Raw genomic sequence first — 20,503 nt, forward strand, 5'->3', positions numbered from 1 at the left:
CGAGACATTCAGCGCGATTTCAACACTTCTGTAATCATCCTGTGCGAAATGCGAAATTTTCCGCCAGGACTTTCACCCTCCATCGTGCAGCGGTCTAGCCCCGTCTCAACGGGATTAATTTTCGCGTCAGCTTCAGCGATGTGTCAAGTGTGCGGGTTACCTCCGCAATTAGCGAGCGTAACTTAGCGGGTACGCTAAGTCTGGCCGAGTTGACATACACTTAATCTAGCATCTCGTGGTGAACGCGCGCGAGCGTGGTGTGTGTGTATTGTTCTGTGCAGTTATTCAAGCGATAAACTACCAATATATCAAAGTATCACGGTTGCAAAAGATCACTACATCTTTGAGACATTTTCTACTTACGATAATGCTCAAAGTAAAAATAATAATACTGCATTTTGAGTCTCCTTTTAATTAATGATTTATTGTGAACGATGCATCATGCCTTTGTCGTTTTCAGAAGTAATTGCCATTGTAGCACGTGGCGGTGTATCTTATTTTCATCTAACTCGGAACCGCTACAATCGTTTGTCCTTTGCTTCACAATGCGTTCTAATTCATTCTGACATCCGTAGCGAATTCGTCGGCAAGAGTTTTCGTCGGAACACGCATCCGCCGCAGTCACGACCGCATGTAACGGAAGTCGTTAGTCCGGAAGACAGGGCGCGTGCGCGCGTGCACGCGCTCGCGAAAAGCGGACTACATCTGTCCGCGAGAGAGACTTTTAATTGCATAATTGCGGCATAACTTGCGCGCCGGTGCGCCCGTTCGCCGTTCGCTCGTTTCATTCGAACGAGCCAGCTTATCTTTCGCTTCCACGTGCCCCGGGTCTTGCGGCGGAGTAATTAAAGTCCGCCGTCGTCAATCAGAGCCTCTTCTGCCCTCGCTCTCGCCCCCCGGTCCTAAGGGCGAGATAGAAAGGCGCGTTTCGGCCCGCATCGCGCGCGAAAGTTCGAAGTTTCCGTGGCTTTCGCGCTCGCGAAAGTTCCCCAAGCATTTGCGGGGAAGCTCATGGGCGTGTGCCGTTATATTCGACGGAGCGAGCTTTTTGCATGGGCACCGTTCTTTCGTCAGTGAACGTCCGCTAATGAACGACGGTACTTTTAAATTCTCCCTCACACCCGATTCAGTAATCCTGGAAGTGAGAATAAATTTGGCGAATTATGAAAGATTAATTTCAATGTACTTGTTACAATATAGATTGATGTAGATCCTCTTGTTACTTTATAATTCATTAGATAATAAATCTGACAAATGTATTTTCTATAAACATCTTCGAGATAATTGAATATCAAAGGTACGTGACTATAAATGTGCACATGGAAATGTACGGAGCAGTAGTATCGTGAATAACAGTGATAATAATAATATCACTCCTTCTCTGAAGATCGCAACGATAACTCGCGATCTCAATTACGCGTCATCCCGGCGATATAATACGGTCCATTAGCGTGGCAATTGTAAAATACGATAAGAAGACGTGAACGGTGCACCATTAGCGCAGCAACTCTCTCTTTCTCACGTTATGCTATCAGCGAATCATATTTCCTCATAAATCGATCTCCGTTAAAATTAAGTTTTACGCGCGGAAAGGCGCACTCGTGCACGAATTGCCGATATATCTGGCGCATCTGGTAACCGTTCTGTCACAGGAGACCCTTCGACGGGTGCGATACGTCGCGTATGTGAAGCGCCGAGAACGATGCAGAATTAAATCACATTTGTGAATTTTTCAATTACACCCGTAGAGTCAAATAGTAAAATCCACTCGGCTCTTATCGCAATCAATTCTTTGATGAACGTGTATCGCGCAAATCACATCGAACCAAAACACACACAAACAGGTTTCCATTAATTAAATTCTATCGACAACTAAACTAGATTTTCCGATTAATTTCAGGTCAATCTCGCTACGATCGAAATTTCATTTAATCAACTTTCCTTGTCGAAAATGAAAGAAAAAAACAACGGAAAGCGCTGAATGTCCGTTGAATCGCCGCTAAGAGAGATCGATCTTGATCATCTCAAAGTGCCTCGGTCTTCAAAATATTACTCGATCGTCGGTCTACGATCATCCCGCATGCATACTCGCGGTTTAATTGGTTCGCCAGGAGGAATTCGCGCGATCTCGCACGCGAGATAATCTTCGCGCGTCTCCTCGCGATGCGCGCGTACTCGCATGCATTTTCGACGGAAACGGATCCGCGGTGAACGCGTTTAAAGTGCCCTGATGCGGCTATTTGTCTTCGTTTTGCCGCGTTCACGCACTGATAGGCGGCGTCATTAATCATACCGCCACGGCGCGATTCGCGCATCCACTCGCTAGCGTCGATACGCGTTATTATTATACGCGCCGCGGAGCGTGCGCGCGCCCATGCACGCGATGGATTAATTGCGTATCACGTCGTCACGGCGATTATAATATCTCAGTGCCCGCCGTCCGGCCGATCGGCCCCGAGCAATGTTCTGACGTAGCGAGTGCACGTGTTAGGCGAATAATAAATTTCATTCATCGACGCGCACTATGACGATGCGCGTCAGCGAGCGCGTGGGCCAATTCACCCTCTCCGTTTCCACTAATCTACGAGAGATCGGAGGTGTACGGCGACTAATCCGCTCAGATTCCCTCGCTTTTCCCTCGTGTTGCGCGCAATCCGATTCCCACTGCCGGGAAATTGATTCACTTTCGAATTAAGGCGCGATAACGAAGGCGCGTTTTGACACGCGAGTGATAAGACGGCGGATATCGATTGTGCGTACTGCACCTCGCTTACTTTCATGTCCCCCACCTTCCTTGCACCTTTTCTACAGCACTGCTTTTAATAGTTGTTCTCTTATCTCGAGTATCGATTTTACGATCTCAGCTGATTACGAATTGTATTTAAATCTGTATTTTGCATTGCAATTATTTTGTAATCAGAATCAGCATATTCTTTCTTAGCATTTATCTGTAAAATTTGTATATAAATGAGATGTGCAAGCAAGGATAACTTTTTATATAATATGTTCATATATTTTTCAATTGTATTAATTATGTCAGATTGTTTTATTCTGATATCTCTTTACATCCCGAATTAAAGAAACCATACAGTCTCTAACTAACATATATATATGTATATAAAACGACAAAATCGCATATATAAACTTTGCGCTGTCTTCATGAAATAAAAATGTGATATTTCGTAAGCCGAGTGATTCGCACATCGACTTGCGATTTCTCTGATCGAACTGTTTCTCACCACGAAGAAAATCGTAGCTCTAGCAGGCGCTTGCCCTTGTTTACGAAGGGTTAGGCGTGAGCTGGCTTATGCTCTAACGAGAACGTATCGCCGTATCGTAAAGTCACGTCGTAAAGAAGTGACAGTCGTTTAGCGATTGTTCGAAGTTCATGGCTCCGCGGCAATCGATAGTACGCGCGCGGCGTTGCTAAAACAACGAGCTTGGCGCACGGTCGGGTCGGGTCGTCGCACCTTCCAGTCTTAAGCTCCTCTTCCTGTTCTTGCGGTTCTGCCTTCGTGTTAGATAATAGATGAGACCCGATATTTACATATTTTTCCATGTCGTGCCGTGGAGACGGGTAGGTCAGGTGAGGCACGGCCTAGCACAAAGTTACACCGAGCTTCCTGTCCGTTTATTCATCTATTCCGTTTTACTTCACTTTAGTGCAGTGAATCATCAAAGGCAGGAAATTTCGGCGCATTGCTGTGCGTGTTAAATTAGAATGGAGGACTAAAATGAGAGAGAGAGAGAGAGAGATGTTTATGGCCCTTGTAAAACTGTATTTTTGGCCCCTTGCTCTTCCACATCAGCTAATTTTACATTTTTGCCAGCGATATTTCGTGTCTGTTCTCGAACGTCATGAGCGATTAACGCGTGTTTTATTAGAGGCATATTAACTCATCTACGGGATCGCCTCTTGGATCGCATTTTACCGCGGTCAATGCTTTATACAGAATCCTCTCTACGAGAGAACACGAATCTCGTTAATTAGCTAAATCCTTCTAATTAACATTTTCGTGATCGAATCGATTTTTCTAAGAAAATTTATCGTGGAATTCTTTCGAGTTAGGATACATTCAAGATTAATACCTTTTTTCTTTAATCTCACAGCAACGTTAACATATTTCATGTCTATCGTGGGATTCTACGCCGAAACTAGCTTTTATACTAAACTCGTCTTTTATACTAAAAAGAAAAAAAAGTACGGTTATGGATTTATATTTTATTTACCGTCTGGTCCCCTCAGACATCCCTTCACATGGAACACCGAAAACTTGCGGGCGATGGGCCGGAATGCTGGTGTGTTTCATTGTTCTCTCTTTTCCTGTCCTCTCTATCACGCACAGAGGCAAAGGTAATCTACATCAGACCGGAATAATGGAAAATTGTTCCGGCTACCCGAGCTCCAACCTGCTCCTAAAGCCTCCGGCATCCGTTATGTGGCGGAAGAACCAGGTTAGGCTGGGCGACCGTCTGCTGTCCTGGCGACGGGGTGAACGGAGGTTACTACCCTTGCAGACGCGGGTACACTCCGAGGCCATTTTTCACGGCCGCCTCGCTACTCTCTCCGTTGCTGATAATGTGCGCCGCGAACACCTACCACCCTCTTTTCGGGGCTCCCCGTCGTGTCTCCGGCGACGAAAGGTCTCTAGAGATGGCGAGACGCACTGCCAAATTTCTCACGCCGTTCAACGACCGACTTATCTAAAATGTTTTACATACAACGAACATCTTAGGCGATATTATACTATGTAAACCGGCAAATATCCGCAAACAGCACTCGTATTTCGTATGTTTAGGAAAGTACGAGTATTGCAAAAATTACAATCTTCGTATGATTTAGTACGATACAGAGAATAATTACTTTCATCCCTGCGATTTCTTTCCAAGACAATTTCACATTTCTTATTATGATGCACGTATGTAATTCGAAGTACATTACTTTAATTATAATTTTATACAGTAAAATCAAGGTTTCTCTAAAGTGCGAGGATTATGTATGATAAATGAAAACCGTTAGCTCGATTTCTTGTATTAAAATGATATTATTGGAACGATCGAGAGGAATGCTTTAGTACGCTAATTACGTTCGAACTCACGTGATCTAATCGATTTTTCTAAGGGCATGCTAAAATTGTGCGAAACAACTCATTATCAACTAGTGGTCAGAGCGATAGTAACGCTGATTGGTATTCGATGATTAATACCCGGCGCATAAACGCGGTGCCTCTATTCAAGCGGAAAGTTTCAAGTTTCCTCGTGCACAGCGGACACCTCGACTCTTCGACCAATACGGAAGAGGGTATCGGCAAACACTGAGGAGAAATACAACATACTGCCGTCCGATAATTATTCTGGTGTCGGGTGTCGCGTTTTTATCTACTTCCTCTCTGATATTTCATCTTCGCTGGTATTCCCACAGAAATCGGGAGCCATTCTCCGCCAGTTCGTTTCTGTTGGCGATGGCAACGTTTGATAATACACTCTGCGACAGAAATCTCTATCGATGGTCGCGCCACGTCTCCAATACGAGAAATGAGCATGTAACGAAAGCAGTAACAAGCATCAGTAATAATTCTGACAGTTACGTAATGTCAGACGTGCAACAAAGTTTTATATCGAAAATTTTCTTTCTCGCAATCTCGCTCTCGATACTCTTTTCGCGATATTATTTTCTCTTCAACGATTCCCTGAAGACGGAACGTGTTGGATATCTTCGTTCCGATTGCCTCGCCTTCGATGATTTTCATGAGATCACGTTCGTTCCGATAACTGGACGCATGAAAAATAAGAAGCTGTTGCACCGATTCGTTTGTAATAAAAACTATGTTTCATAATGTCGTTGCCTTATCGGGTTGCGTCTCGATTATTCTGACCGTGCGATATTTCAAGATCGTATCTTTGGCAATAAGCACAAAACAGAAATAAAATCATCTTTCTGATGTACTCGTAATGAAACCAATTTCAACTAATGCGTCGTTGCCATATTCAGCATCGCACTTTCCATCACTTGGCGTTCGATATTTTGAAGCAGGCATGTATGCATGTACTCGCATTTATTTGAGTTCGCAAGAAAACTGAAATCCAGTTAAATTGTTCTATTGCATCAGTGAAAAGATCAACTTTCATAAAATATTCTGCTATCAATTTTAAACATAAATTTTGTTCTGAATACGTGAATCGTGTAGTAAATAGAATTTTTTTAAATTTTTATCTCTAACAAAATTGGAAGTTTTCAATGATAAGAGAGCTTCATTATTATATCTGTCTGTAACAAAAATATATTTTTTGTTCAATAATACATATATAACACATATAAATTTATAAAACATTCAAACACAGAAAAAATAATTATTAACTCAAAACTTCCGACTGATTCCGATGTCATTTCCGATGTGATCTCTAGAGGGATGACAAGCCTTTTGGTTGCTCATCCCGAAAGCCGTACGCATCCCGGACAGCGTTCAACGCCTGGGTGCACGTCGACGCTAAGCCACGGGGAAACCGGTGCGCTGTGTGTATGTCACCGAAAGAGGTGGCGGTGGGGGCCGGCCAGCCGGTGAGTCCCCGTGGTGGGGGGCCGCAAGTAGGGTTCCCGACCGCGTCGGTGGCACTTAAGCGTCCGACGCGGGGGCATTGCCGTCGTGGCCGTGGTACGATCCGATCCGGCTGCTGTCTCGCAGTGCGCGCTGTTCTCCCTGCCGCACGTGTCGACGGTCCTCGCCGGTTCAGAGAGAGATTCTGATTTCCGATCCGTCCGAGGAGGGTACCTACCGTGGCGACAGTGAGCCGCGAGGATCCTCTCTTTGTCATTGTCCCCCTGACTCGATTGATTCGTCAGTGCTGCGAGTGCGATGCTGGACCCATGAGAGATGTGCGCGTGTGGTGACCCGGCGAAGACGCTCCTCTCGTCGACCATCGCAAGTATGCGCTGACGAGCGAGAAGACGGGATCCCCGAGGGTGGCGAAACTCGGAGGGATGCATCGCGATGATGTGCGTGATGATTCGTTCGACGTAGCGCACGAGAGGTGGACGAAGAACTGAGCAGTTTCTCTGTTCTTTTTTTTTCTAATTCATAGTCATATGTTACGCGTATATTGAGAAAGGATCTCAAGCTATCGTCGATATCCATATCGAGAATACGTGACACAATAAGAAATCGGAATTTTCGGAGCACGTTGTGCGACTGTTCGTTCATGTTCAGCGGCGGAATAGTGAATGACAGGCAACGTTTCGCGTTGGCGAACACGAAAGTTTTGTCGTAGGTCAGTTCGCCGTGATCGAGCGTCGTCGCTCTGCCTCGTCGTTTGATGACCTTCGATCGACGAGAACGTTTTGTTTCCGCTTTACTCGAGCCGCGCGTCAAGCGGATTCAAATTGGAGCGCGATCGCATACAAGATCGCGAACGTTCAGGATCAGCTTCATTCGTCTTTCGAGCTTGCCAAGCCTCGCGAACGAACGCTGGAGTTTCTTCGCGTGACTGTCTGACCAACGAATGCCATTTCTACTGTCGTCTCATCGGTGCCTGTAAATCCTCCCTCTGTGTGAGAAGGCGGATTTTTTAATTTGCGTTTAATTCGTTGCACGCACTTGACCATTACGTGATTGGACCTGGCGGGTAGCGTCGTCGTGATAAGTGTTAAATGCACGTGGTAACTGGGACTCGGCTTGCCTGGAGTTCATTCCGGAGCTATTACTGGATTATAAAAGTGCTTGTCACACTTTTAGGTAAGTCCCTTAGGTAAAAATTAGGACAGCTGTATACTACATCTCAGCAAATATTTAACCAAAACACTATGAAGATATATCAGTGTATATATATATATATTAAAGCAAATTATTTATTATATCTTATCTTGAATATTTCTTCTCTGGTATGTCAAAATTAAACATCAGAATAAAAATGAGCACGAAAACAATCTACGATTTTTATTTTATTTTTCAATCGCTCACCAGCATCATCGTTGACTTTACAACTTTAAAGCCCGACTGCATCAAAAACCTAATTACACAAGTCTGGCTGAATCATTAATTTCTCGGAAATTGTGTTGCCATCTAAGGATATCCCGATTTTATCAATTTAGTGAATATCTTTTAAGCAAATAAATCTTTTGACGTCGCCTTCAACGAGCATCGCTCGTTGTTTCGCGCGCGACCAGGTCGTGCGAGAAAGTCGATCGTCGTTCTTGCCGTCGTTCGAGCACACGCACAATCAGTGCGGAGAGTATGCGGCTCCCGCGGCATCTTGGTAACCTCTTTCAACACGGTTAAATATTAGCGGGTAACACCGATGCGCTACCATAAATCCTAGGCCACACGACGCGCCGGCTCGTAAATCGGCCCCGCGACGCGTACACTTCCAGGCGCTATTAATTAAAAGCCACTACATTCGCTAGTGGTAGCACTCCCCTCTCTCGTCCCTTCCTCGAAAATCTGCACTTCCGTGAAATATCTTTCATGAAATACGCGAGTTTAGAATTGTCGTCTGTATGCAAGACGCCACTTCTCGACGTCTGTTATGTCACTCGTTCGCAGGAATGAAATATCTTCCGAAGAAATTTTTCGCGGGCTTGTTAGGATTGAGCTCATCTTCCTGATTACAGTCTTCATTCTCAAATAGAATAATTTGTCTATTTCTTCTGTCGATATTCGGTAGAAGGAAAAGACTAATTACGCAAGAGTAGGGAGAAGAGCCCCAATCTCACTTCCATTCACGGTGTTACGCCGTCGCGGACGCACAAAAACGAGTTTGGCAGGTCGGCTGGTCGAGCCAACGTAATCTCGCTTATCTTGGCCTGGCTTGGGTGGAAATGGTTCGACGCGAAAAGAATGTCTCGCGCGGTATGAATGGTTCAATTATTTGTTTGTCGCATGGATCATGTTCGAAACAATTTTCAATTTTCAATTTTCAATTTGTGAAGTAAAATTTGTAGGTAAAACGGGAAAAAGGAGATGAAAAAATCTTTAGCAACACGAGTTGTAATAATAGATCTAAAAAGGAATTTTATTACTAATATATTTCCTTTATTCTTACAGCGATACCATTCTTGCAAGTTTTTTTATTAATTATTGTTAAATACATTAATATTATTATCAAGGTCTTTAAGTTTTATATGTAACATGAATTATGAAAAAAGATGGACTTTGAAAGATGGAAGAAAGGGAGGAAAAGAAACATAGCATATATAACAGAATGTTCTTTATTTCTGATCTTGCGTAAGTGATATACATGTATGATATGATACGTAGCCAAACAGTCTATAATATTCACGAAATGACGTGGCCTTTTGAAAATACTGTCGACCTATTTGGTGACGGGAAAGAAATTCGCTTTTCACCGTAGCGTTGAAGTACGTAGTGTGTCCAACGTTATGATCTAGTTGCCGGGAACGGTGATGCCCCAAAGAATCTTCAGCAAGTCCTTGAGGACTATGAGATCAATACCAGCGTCCTTAGCGTGCTTCAGGAGAGCTTGGAATTTCGGGTTGACGTAGACTTTGTTGACGATCTCTTGGAAATTCTTGGACTCCAGCTGTTTGATGAAGCTCCTGAATGCCTCGGAGGTCTTCAGTTTCTTCTCGTAGAGATCATTGAGTTCCTTCGATGGTAGGATAGCCAGGATGTCCTTGACGTATCCCTTGATTCCACCGGTGATTTGAGTACCGAGGACGAGGGTGCTAGGTGGAGTGAGTGGAGGCAGACCCAAGGCGTCGTTCAACAAGTTCACGATCTTGTAAATGTCGATGCCGGCATCATGGATGTAGTTCATCAAGATCTTGATCTCAGGCAGAGCTTCGACCTCGGCTACCAAATTCTTGAACTCCTTGGATTGGAAGTACTGAATCATGGTCTGGAATTCCTTGTCCTCACCATAGTACTGCAGAGTGATGGCTAAGATTTCTTCCTGGGGCATAAGATCTAAGAAATCCTGAATGTCCTTGTAAAGCTCGCCCCTGCCAAAATTGGGAATCTCGATTTTGGCGGAGGCAGTAGCCACGATGGCCAGCAGTGCCAATGCGAATTTCATCTGTAAATATAAATTTTATTGGCATTATTGACACATCTGGATCATGTATATCATTAACGTAAAAATCACATGTTAATAAAACAAGTATTTAATACATTTAATATTGGTATATAATAAAAGCTGGCCAAACTATTATATATATTACTATATTTTAAGCATCTTTCTATGGAAAATACTTTAATAACTTTTAGTATATACTTCTGATTGAAATGTACTACAGATATTAATTTTTTTAAGATATAAGCTATTACATATAATTAATTGAAAAAAGTAACTAAATCAGATAATGCTCAATACAAAAATCAATATATGTATTTGATGATATCGAAATGAATAAGAATGTAAATTAAGAAAATAAAAATAATATCCTTTTACCATAAAAAATAATAAAAAGGAATAAAATAAAATATAAAATAAAATAAAGCATAAAGTAAGATTAATTCTAAGTATATAATAATATAATAACATATTAAATATAATTATCACAAAAAAGTACTCGAAAGTATACTTTTATTTATTATTAAAGCCAAAATTATTTATAATATGAAGTGACATTTTTGTTTGCTCAGAATTACAATTGAAATTAGATAAGTCATATATGTGCTTACCTTCGAAGTATGTTGTGATACTTCCACCGAATCCCGAAGACTGATGCTATGCAATTCTTTTCATTGGCTTATATACGATAGTAGTTCTTGTACCATCTGAGGTGATAAGATTACGTATTATCTATTTGGTACTTGATTTAAAGACAAAACACTTTTAAAATTATGTAATGCATTCTGAAAAGATTTCAGATCATATTTTTGTGTTTCTGATTGCGATTTTAATTTTCAGATACTTAAAGATTATTGATAATTGCGTATGCGATGAAATAATAATGCTTTTGTTTCCTTAATTTATAAAATATTTCGTTTAAAATCTCTTTCACAAATAATAAGATATATTACTGGAATAAACATAGAAACTAACGATATTGAATCAAGTTGGATGATTGTTCGATATTTATTTTATGATATGTATCTAATGGTTTTCGTGTGATAATGATACGGGGAGCAAATAGTTACTCTTGTAGGTTTGTGCATTATAAATACTATAATAAATAAATAATATAAAAAACTGTAGTTTACAATATGTATATTAAAGAGAAGAAAGAGAGCGCAAATGTAACTTGGGTATTTTTACAAATTTTTTATCGATTAATTTCTTAGAGATTGTAAACAAATATTAGATGAAAAGATTAGATTTAATATATTATATTGCGCTTTGTGTATTATATTGGATAATATTTTTACTGCATAATGATTATCGAAAATGTTGATCAAATCTGTTTGCACTTATCTCGTTGAAAATTTAATCGATAAGAAACAGGTGTGCTATCGAATAATATTACTTATTGCTTCATGTCATAACTGCGTGATAAAAATTTCCAGTGAGTCATGTTGCCACCAAAATAGAATATCCATTCTGATTGATTATTAGTGTTAAATTATTACAATATAATAAAATATTTTGCTGGAAAAATGCTTTAAATTAGATTTCAAAATGCATTTTTCAAAAACCTTTTATGTTAGAAAACCATACCAGAATTGATTAGAAAATTGACTTTCGATTTATACAAATTTTAATTTAAATTAGTTATTAAGTTAAAAACTTATGATTAGATCTCGCGAAAATTATGCAGTATCTCGCGAATATATTGCCGTAAGAAACATTTTTATCATTACCCCGTTTAACGCAACCCACATTTCTCAATCACCTTTTTCCGCTCGAATCGAATTGCCGCTCAATCATCGTATTTTTTTTCTACGGCCGGTGCCGCGGGCAGTGTTTTCTTTTTGGCACCACTCTCCCATTTATTACGTTGTATTACATTCGCCATGAACTATCATCATCGCATTACTGGTGTTTTTGTGGCGTGCTTTGCACTCATTCGCTCGCGCATATCATCAATCTATTAAAATCTCCTTAGGTGCTATCGTTATTCTTTTTCCCTTTGTTCCGTTAGATTATGTGCAACTCAACCGCTATAGTACAAGTCCGGTAAAAATAACGAGATTTATCTTCGCAAAAATCTTCGAAAGCTTCGAACCTTTCGACTGATAGTCACTCTTTCTTAAACGATTAACCCGTCGCCGAAGAAAAAGTCGGTTTGTCTTGAATCGTTTCCGACAGGGAGAGTGCTTGCAAAAGAGAACCTATGGTATATGTGCAAGAGCGAACAATAATTTGCAGCCGTGAGAGAACGCCCCCTTCGCATCGTCGCAACGTGAAAATGTTCTCCGAGTCCTTAATCGCGCCTCGATCGTGTGGACTCGATGTTCGATCTCACGCCTCGCCGATCGTCGATTTTAGACGCTTTAGTTCCGCTTTCGTTATCGCTGCCGGGCGCGAACTCGCGAACACGTGTTTCGCTAAATGGAATAACATTGTTCCCGTTGTACGAGCGGATCTTTTGCAGTTAAATCGAAATTCATAAATGCGTTTTGCTTCCCAAGTAATAACCACGCACAATATGATAATGCACAGCGGAATAACAGGATCGTCCCATTATTCTTCAATTAATTTGAGATTTGTAAAAACAAATCAAATGAGAGAGGATATTTCTTTAATGCAGTATTATGTGCTTATATACAAAAAGAATTGCAATTTATCCATTTTTTACAATAGATTCTTAATTAATAGTACCTTAATTCGTCACCATAGATATAATCATCACCACATGTCGTTCGTTTAAAGAAATCATTAAAAGAACTCTGTCACATACACTTGTTACATACGAAGTCAATCTCATTGGAAACACTGCAAACCCAAGTACGTTATATATTATATTTTATGTTATGTTATGTAATGCATTTTACCTATAAAATAACACGTTTATCTGTCTTATTTTTGCACACATAAATCAATTAAAAACGCAGAAATACACTTTAAATGTGCAAAAATAGCAACACTTCTTACAATTAGATCAGTGAAATAACTCCGCGAGTTCACGTAAAGTTCACGCGCTTAATTTGCACGTGTTGTTCGCACGAGATCTCGCGCGATCTCTGCGTTATTTCCGCTTCTCTTCGCTCTCTTCCGATTGCGTGATCGTGCGTTTTATCAGCTGCATTTTTGCGCGCTTCTTCGTGTCCGCGTGTTCGCTTTACATGAATCTACGTAAACATCTGGACAGGCGTGAACGTTACTTCCCTATCGCATCGATGTTCAGTATTTGCGACTGCGTTTGCTCGCGATCGTATTCATGTATCGTCAACGCGATTTATTGCATCGTGTCGTAGTTAACCGGAGTCGAGCATGAACACGAACGAGCTGCCGATGTGAGAAGGTTCTGGATACATCACTCTCTTTTCCCGTAACCGCCAACCATTCATATCGATCTCGTTCAATTGCACCACTACTGCACTGCTTGGTGCAGCTCCTACTCGCAGTTTTTATCTATTATCCCAACACGAGTAACTATAACTACTCGGTAATTTATGACCGAGATCGGTAATGCTCTCAGTGAGTTGAGACTTGAATACTTCAAACGTGTTACATCTCGCAGCTTTTGAAGACATCTAAAATAATGCTTAAATTATGGAAAATAGTTATAACATATATATATTAATTTTGGAAATTACTTGTCAAGACTAACAATAAGTGAGATACTTGAAATGATGAAGAAATTGTTCAAAAATTTTTTTTGTATCACGTTGTATTAACTATCTTGTCAGACTACAGTTACAGATAGAAATCATGAGATCTAGACACGGTCATTGAAATGAATTGTGCAGAACTCCATAAAAGGATCTGTTTCACTCTGTCCGCATCTCGTTTTATTTGGACACGGTTGATGCTCGCGGCAATCGAGGGGACTCACCATTCTCCGAATATCAATTGACGAAGGCATCCGTCTAGGAGCGGATTCGTCCAGCTTTCGCGAGTTCCAGGCCTTTAATTCTACCGGTGGGTCGGAACCGACGATTACCTTCCTCCGGAAGAAAGAAACATTTTTACAACGTTGCGTTACGCGTCAAGTAACAAGTCCGGTCGCGGTTTTATTCTTACCGTGTCTAACAACTATTCGTTGTTCGAGCAGTACGTGCGGTTAAAATGTTTCAGCACACGTTTGTTATGCTAATCTGGAGTAACATATTCTTCGCTTCATTCGATACGGCGAGACGAGCACGTCAATCTCTCCAAGGGGATGACGTAACGGCTTCAGAATCATTTTTTTCCGCTTGCCTCTCCCTCCTCGCTCTCGTTCTCGCTGTTTAAGATGCACGCATGAACTCGCCGCACTGAAGCGCGTTCACTAAAAAATCAGTCTTTCGTACGTTTTCTTTCGTCTGGAGGCCCCGCCAAGCATCCTCTGGCCACGGTTTAGGGGTCATAAAATTGGCCGCGCCAGCGAAAAAATAGGAGCCGAAAACCATCGTTGGCGGAGGAAGCCTTCCGCGTTCGGAGGTTTAGCGAGACCGCGCCGGCCAATGACTGTAATTACCGACGATGTTAAAGCCGTTCCAAGAGCATTTCGCGAGCATTCTTCTCGGCTACAAAAAAGTTATTTAACGTGAAGGGTAAAACGGAGAGAAAGAGAGAGAGAGAGAAAGACGCGCGGGGTTAAACAATTCCTTTTTGCGAGTAGAACGTGCTGCAGAATGCGTACGCGTTTTATTCACGCAACGTGATAGGAACCTTTACTTTCATTTTCGCCTGGTGCGGAAGTACGCTTCGGGACACGATGCAGGAGTCCATTGACTGAAAAGTCGGGAAGTTTGAGTCGTTGCCGCGAAACGGAGCAATAAAGTTGTGGGCGGGTCGACGGCCTATGCAACGCCGGCAAAAGTGAAGAACATTTTGGGGGTCGCGTGGCTAAAATTTAATCAAGTGAAAGCTTTCTAGATTGCTGTAGGGAGACGGAAAGCGCTCCCAAGAGATCGAAATCGGCGGGCATCTCGTATTCCAGCGAGAAATTGCCTTGGGAAAGTAGTAACTAGTATCCCTTAGTTGCGGATAAGATATTAGAGTCGCGACTGTTCGGAGGTAATTGGATAAAGCTTGATTGATCTGTTTCCTTTGGAGCAGTAAATCGATTCGTAGTCGAAGGAATTATGAGGTCTACGTTTAATAAATCGTTTACATGTACGATTTTGCAAAAGCATGCATGCATTATGGAACGATACGGTCGATATTGCGAGCTTTGCAAGTTATCACCAGATTTATGTCATCTATTAGTTTCATCGTTTAAAGATGCTGTTTTCTCAGTAGAACTGAACGTGCTACCACGATACATTATTACGTAAAAATTCTAAATATATCTTTCTGGATTTATTAAAGAAAATATATCGTACAGTATAGCGTGTAGTTCACTGAGCCGTAACGAGCACCTTGCTGGAAGATAGCCTTCGGAAACACTCGTCGCCTTTATCGATCTATTAGCCCGACCATTCGCACTTCGTTCCGCGCATTTCCCACGAATTATCTCGTTCAGCCTATGTGTATCTGCCGCGATATCTTGAAGGAATACGCTATTCAAATAGGCTAAAAATGAAATCAGATCCTTTTCGACCAACGTTCTCGGCGTGGCCGGCATATCAAACGATATTCTATAGAATTGCAATATTATACATGGGAACGACTTTACATAAAATTTATCAAATGAGAAGCTTAAAATCATCTTCTTATTTTCCTGAGTCCAAGGATTTCATGTTTAGTTTATTCTTCTACCTTATGCAGTTCTCTTGCTTGGTTATATTTGTCACGAATTTTTATTTTAATAAATGAATAAATAAATGTATATATATAAAAGCTATTCTTAAACGTTATTACTTGTTTTTTTTTTATCGAAAACTTTGCATAACAAATTGCAGGAATTACTTTGAAGTTCCATATTTAAATATGCAAGATTATTAACGTATTAATGAACTTAATATGGAAGTTTGATTAAATTCATCTGGCGGTACTGATCTTGAGCGGCTTTCCATCGATGACTTATTAAGCACGCCAACCGTCGTAATTATTTCTGCGACATCCGGGAGTTATGACTTCGCCGTCAGGGCAATACGCGACAACGCCCGCGATCGGCGATCCTGTTCGCATATAATTGCACGGGAACGAGACAGCGTCGTAAATAATTTTTGTACCGCTTTTTCGTCGTCGTATTAATTCGCGATTAATCTTCGAGGCGAAAGTCGCACGTCGAGAGCCCTACTTTAATTCGCACGTGTTAAAAAAATTGCGCGCTCGTAGCCGCCCGTGTTAATGCTTTCCTGCGGAGAACTACAAGCATAATGAATGCCGAGCGCTTGTAATTAAAGTAACGATCGAAAACATTAATGTTGTCGTAAACGATGTGCGCTGGAACTCGTTCCAGCCGCGATCCATGGGAGGTCAGATTGTGTCCCAACTATCCTTCTCGCCAAGTAGAACGATTAATCGAAAGAAACGATGATGGTAATGCGATTCATCTTGATGCATTTCTCTTTTTTTCTATGCCAAGTTATCTATGCGATTACAGTCCGGTTAAGTATAGACGCTAATTAGTGTAATTGTATGTTTATGGAGGATCGTTAAATGGAAAATCAAGCTATCCATTAAAAGAGCTCCCTTTTCCTTCAATCTAAAAGACATCATCTTTACTTATCGCGACTTTCCCATTAGCATTAAATTTGCTTTAACTTTCTGTTCAAACAAAATCAATCTAAATCTAATCAAACAATGAATTCTGCCACTCGGTTACCCGAAATTTAACGTGCAAAACTTTTTTCAATATATTATTCAATATATATTTAAAATCTCTTCTGGTCTAATTCGTCGATTACGAATCTTAATCTATTAGTTCGTTTACTTTCGTTCCGAAAATACTCTTCCATTAGACCAGACAATCTTGTGGACTCACTCGCGTATCCATTTCTAATAGCCGTGCGCGCACGCGGAATGCTAATAGCATGGGCTATTATTACGTTTTTTCCGCATAACTTAGCAGTGTAACAGCGCGATATCCGAGCTGCGCGGCCGATCTCGCGGTTGTTGGTGCACGTGACGATAACGACATGTCCGCGGGGCGCGTTCGACGGTATTTACGGCGTTCTTTGCATCGTGCACCGGTACGGTGGGACGCGAACAACGTATATTACTCGAGTATCTCCCGTTGAAGCTTTCGATCGCGGCCCGATCCTTGCGGTGATTTTTGTTGGTGATGCATGCCGACCGGATCGCGTAACGAACTCGAGCGACCGCGGCAGCGTTACGCGCAAAACGTTACAGTATGTGCATTAGGCGTGCGTGCGCACGCGGCGAGTGCTGTGCGTAGAATCACGAATCTCGCGGAGCGATCTTTACGGACAGCGATATTACCGCGACTTGTTCGTTCGTTCGTTCGTTCGTTCGTCGGTGCGTTGCCCGCGGCCGCCGCACGCGTAATACCAACGATGTGAATTATCTAACGGTACGGACGTACGGATGTATCTACGGTTTACCGAGCGCGATCCCTGACGCGGGATACGCGTATACGCGCGAGTAATGCGATACGAACAATCCTCGCTCGATCTGAACGTTACGCGGATTTGTCGTGCGTCGAGCTGGAAAAACCATCGATGCGCTTGGAGGAAGATAACGTTGCGGTAATGCAGAACGCTTTTCTATGTTGGCAACAATTATTTTACGTAAAACATGACATAAATATTAATATACGCGGATTATTGATTTAGTGATATATGAGTTTTGAAATTGGTTGGGTTCTTAACTTTGGTATACACGTTTCGTTTAATTGTATTACTTCAATTCTTGCTCACGTCCACTTCGCTTCATATATCTCGTGTTTTCAACAATTTTATTGCGGGAGTACAATTGTTAACGTATGAGCGGACGGGATTGGAGAGACAAAAATAATGTACGCGGCTTTGCACTCGATGCATTCCGATCTGCCCACGGCCTGACAAGTGGCGAACGCTACCGAAGTGGTTCTACCGGAGTGGTCCTGGTGAGGAGCCTGGGGAAGTGTAGGAACGGAGATCGAAGAGAGCGGGCGCATTAATGATCGGTCGACGCGTGGGCGATGCACTGGCAAACGGCCGATTTCGAAAGGACGCACAGTGAAAAGAGCTGCATTCCACGCACAGGGACGTGTCGTGAAAAATGAAACGATTGTTATATAAGTGAAATTCAGTTTATTAAAGTAAAACACTCGCTGATGATGGTAATCAAGTATAAGAATCATGATTCCAATATCTACACGATATTTTTGAAAGATGCATTACATATCTTTCAAAATCTCGGGAATTAATCTTGTGATTGCAATTGCATAATGTTATAAATTTGGATTTTTCATTTTCGGAAAAATTTTACGCAAACATTGTTGAGAGTTTTGATTATCAACGTTAAGAATACGCGAATAAATGTTAATATTACAATATAAAGTAATGCATAAATCAGATACATGTGTAGCAAGTTGCGGTAATTCGTGAGATTACACGAGTTTTTAGGATTTACAAGAGAGAATACGAAGAATACGAAGTAGGACACGCATGGACGCTCAAGAATGCGTCTTAAATTGTCGCTGAGTGCACGCGCGTCGACAGATCGAGACGCAGATCGGGACCAATGTTTACGTAATGGTTCTCGCATCGATGACATGCACACACGCAAGCAGCGATCGACGATGATACGCGAAGTGCGCGAGTGCTATGTGAAATGTTGCACGGCACTTATTATAGATATGACGCGTCGTGTCATACCAATCGCACCGTACGATTCATGATTGAATTCGAGTGTCGGCGCTGTCTGCTGTTGTAACATTTCGAGATGATCATTGACACTCACTGCGTGCAATTGCATACGTGCACGATTGTCCTTATCGATGAAAGAGAAGTGCATTCGTTATTCTCAAAGATCATCAGTTCTTCACGAGAAGCAGAGATAACGTTATAGACTGAACATAATGCAACGTGCTGCGCTGCCAATAAGATTAACAAAATAACGAACTTTACAATAGTCACATTGTCTTTTGGTACGAATATCACGATCTACACTAACTTTTCTCATTACGTTATACCTATATAAATATATGATATTATATAACTATATATATTATATTATATAAAACAATTCACACATTGAAAGTATTTCGACTTTCTCTCTAGAATGTTATAGATTCTCTTTTCTTATATTTCATTTATCACTACGTTATTCTTTCATCTAAGGACTAATGTACGCGATATCTACATGTACGTAATGTATTCATGGCGATCTAAAAACTTCACAGCTTAAGTCTGATTATTCTGTTTGTCGAGATCGACTATCGGCGATTCCATTCCGGAAAGGCTTTCAGATCCCCAGATAAATTTCCGAAATGCCAGAGCATCGCCATAGAATGGTTAATCGGATCATCAACAAGTATGAGCACACTCGTAAAGTATCGTTTATGCGGACGATTCGACGGTACGTACCGTCGCGATGAAAGCGAGAGTATTTTCGCTGTTCCGAAGGGCGTCCTGTTATACCTGTACTTACGCCCACCGGATACGTTGGTCGTCGTTTCGCAAAGTGTACCGGAGCCGAGAAGACCGGCTCCCGAGCTTTCCTGCAGCGTCGTCACGGCCGGCCACTAGCCGAACTCACGAACGATCGTCTGCAACGATGTCCCGTGATTTATAGTCACGCTGTACATCGCACGCACTGAATATATCGCGCGTATATTGCGTATCCTTCGCGAAAGCGTCTCTTCAAGAGCGCGCATAGCGCGGAGGATGCGGGCGGCCATCCAAAGAAAATCAATCCGCTCGCTCCCTGCTCTCTCCGATGTTCCTTCTCTTTCTCTCTGTCTTTCTTCTGTCTCTCTTCCTCTACATCAGAATTCAAATTCATTTCAAAAGCTCTCGTTTCCTCCTTATTATCCCAATCGGCTAGAACGCACACAGTGAGCAGGTCGGCGAGCGTCCCCGATTGGTGTAATCGAGCGAGTCCGCTCGGAAATGGTCGCGCGGCGATCTGCTCGCCGGACGGTCCAATATCAATCCAATTATCGATATATTCCGATCGTGGCTGCACACAGGTGGAGGAGCGGTACGAGATCTTTTTTGTCGTGTCCGATCCACCGATCCACACACGAACGAAACGACGGTCAGCCGGATCGAGCTCGCACTCGGCTCCCCGCGTGTCGCGCGAGTCCGCTCCGTTTCGCCGCCCGCGCATCGAACGGAAGCGGGACGGACGAGCTAAATAATATCTGTATCGGTACCGGGATACGACAACACGGCCACAGTGGAAGTAATTGAAAGGAATGGTACGAATACAGTGCGCTCGATTTATTTCCTTTCACCGCGAATTCGCCGCGAGTTTCTCGCGGCTCGTATGACGTCGTTAAAACACCGCCTCCTGGGTACGTACGCTCGCATTGTGCGGTGGTGCCGATCTTGTGCCGATCGGACCACCGTGCTAGCCGCGTGTTCCTATAACCCTCCCGTGTGCTCCTCGGTTCGATATGGCA

The 20,503-nt window shown here is 42.2% G+C and overlaps 2 protein-coding genes across 4 annotated transcripts in view; one reads left to right on the forward strand and one right to left on the reverse strand.

Moving 5' to 3' along the window:
• Positions 1 to 20,503, forward strand: part of LOC105288137 — a 292,115-nt gene that overhangs the window by 64,954 nt on the left and 206,658 nt on the right. The gene's annotated exons all lie outside the window — the stretch shown is intronic.
• Positions 9,187 to 11,085, reverse strand: LOC113562572 (protein G12-like). The gene is made up of 2 exons (XM_026972342.1): positions 10,638 to 11,085; positions 9,187 to 10,029 (listed from the first exon to the last, which is right to left on the reverse strand). The coding sequence occupies exon 2, from the start codon at positions 10,027 to 10,029 to the stop codon at positions 9,379 to 9,381; it is 651 nt and encodes a 216-aa protein (XP_026828143.1). The 5' UTR covers positions 10,638 to 11,085; the 3' UTR covers positions 9,187 to 9,378.

The sequence above is a fragment of the Ooceraea biroi genome, chromosome 1 (assembly GCF_003672135.1).
Source record: "Ooceraea biroi isolate clonal line C1 chromosome 1, Obir_v5.4, whole genome shotgun sequence".
Lineage (NCBI taxonomy): Eukaryota > Metazoa > Arthropoda > Insecta > Hymenoptera > Formicidae > Ooceraea > Ooceraea biroi.

Bases quoted from the DNA above. Each gene is read 5' to 3' on its own strand.
- LOC113562572 (XM_026972342.1), bottom strand. From the start codon at position 10,029: ATGAAATTCGCATTGGCACTGCTGGCCATCGTGGCTACTGCCTCCGCC.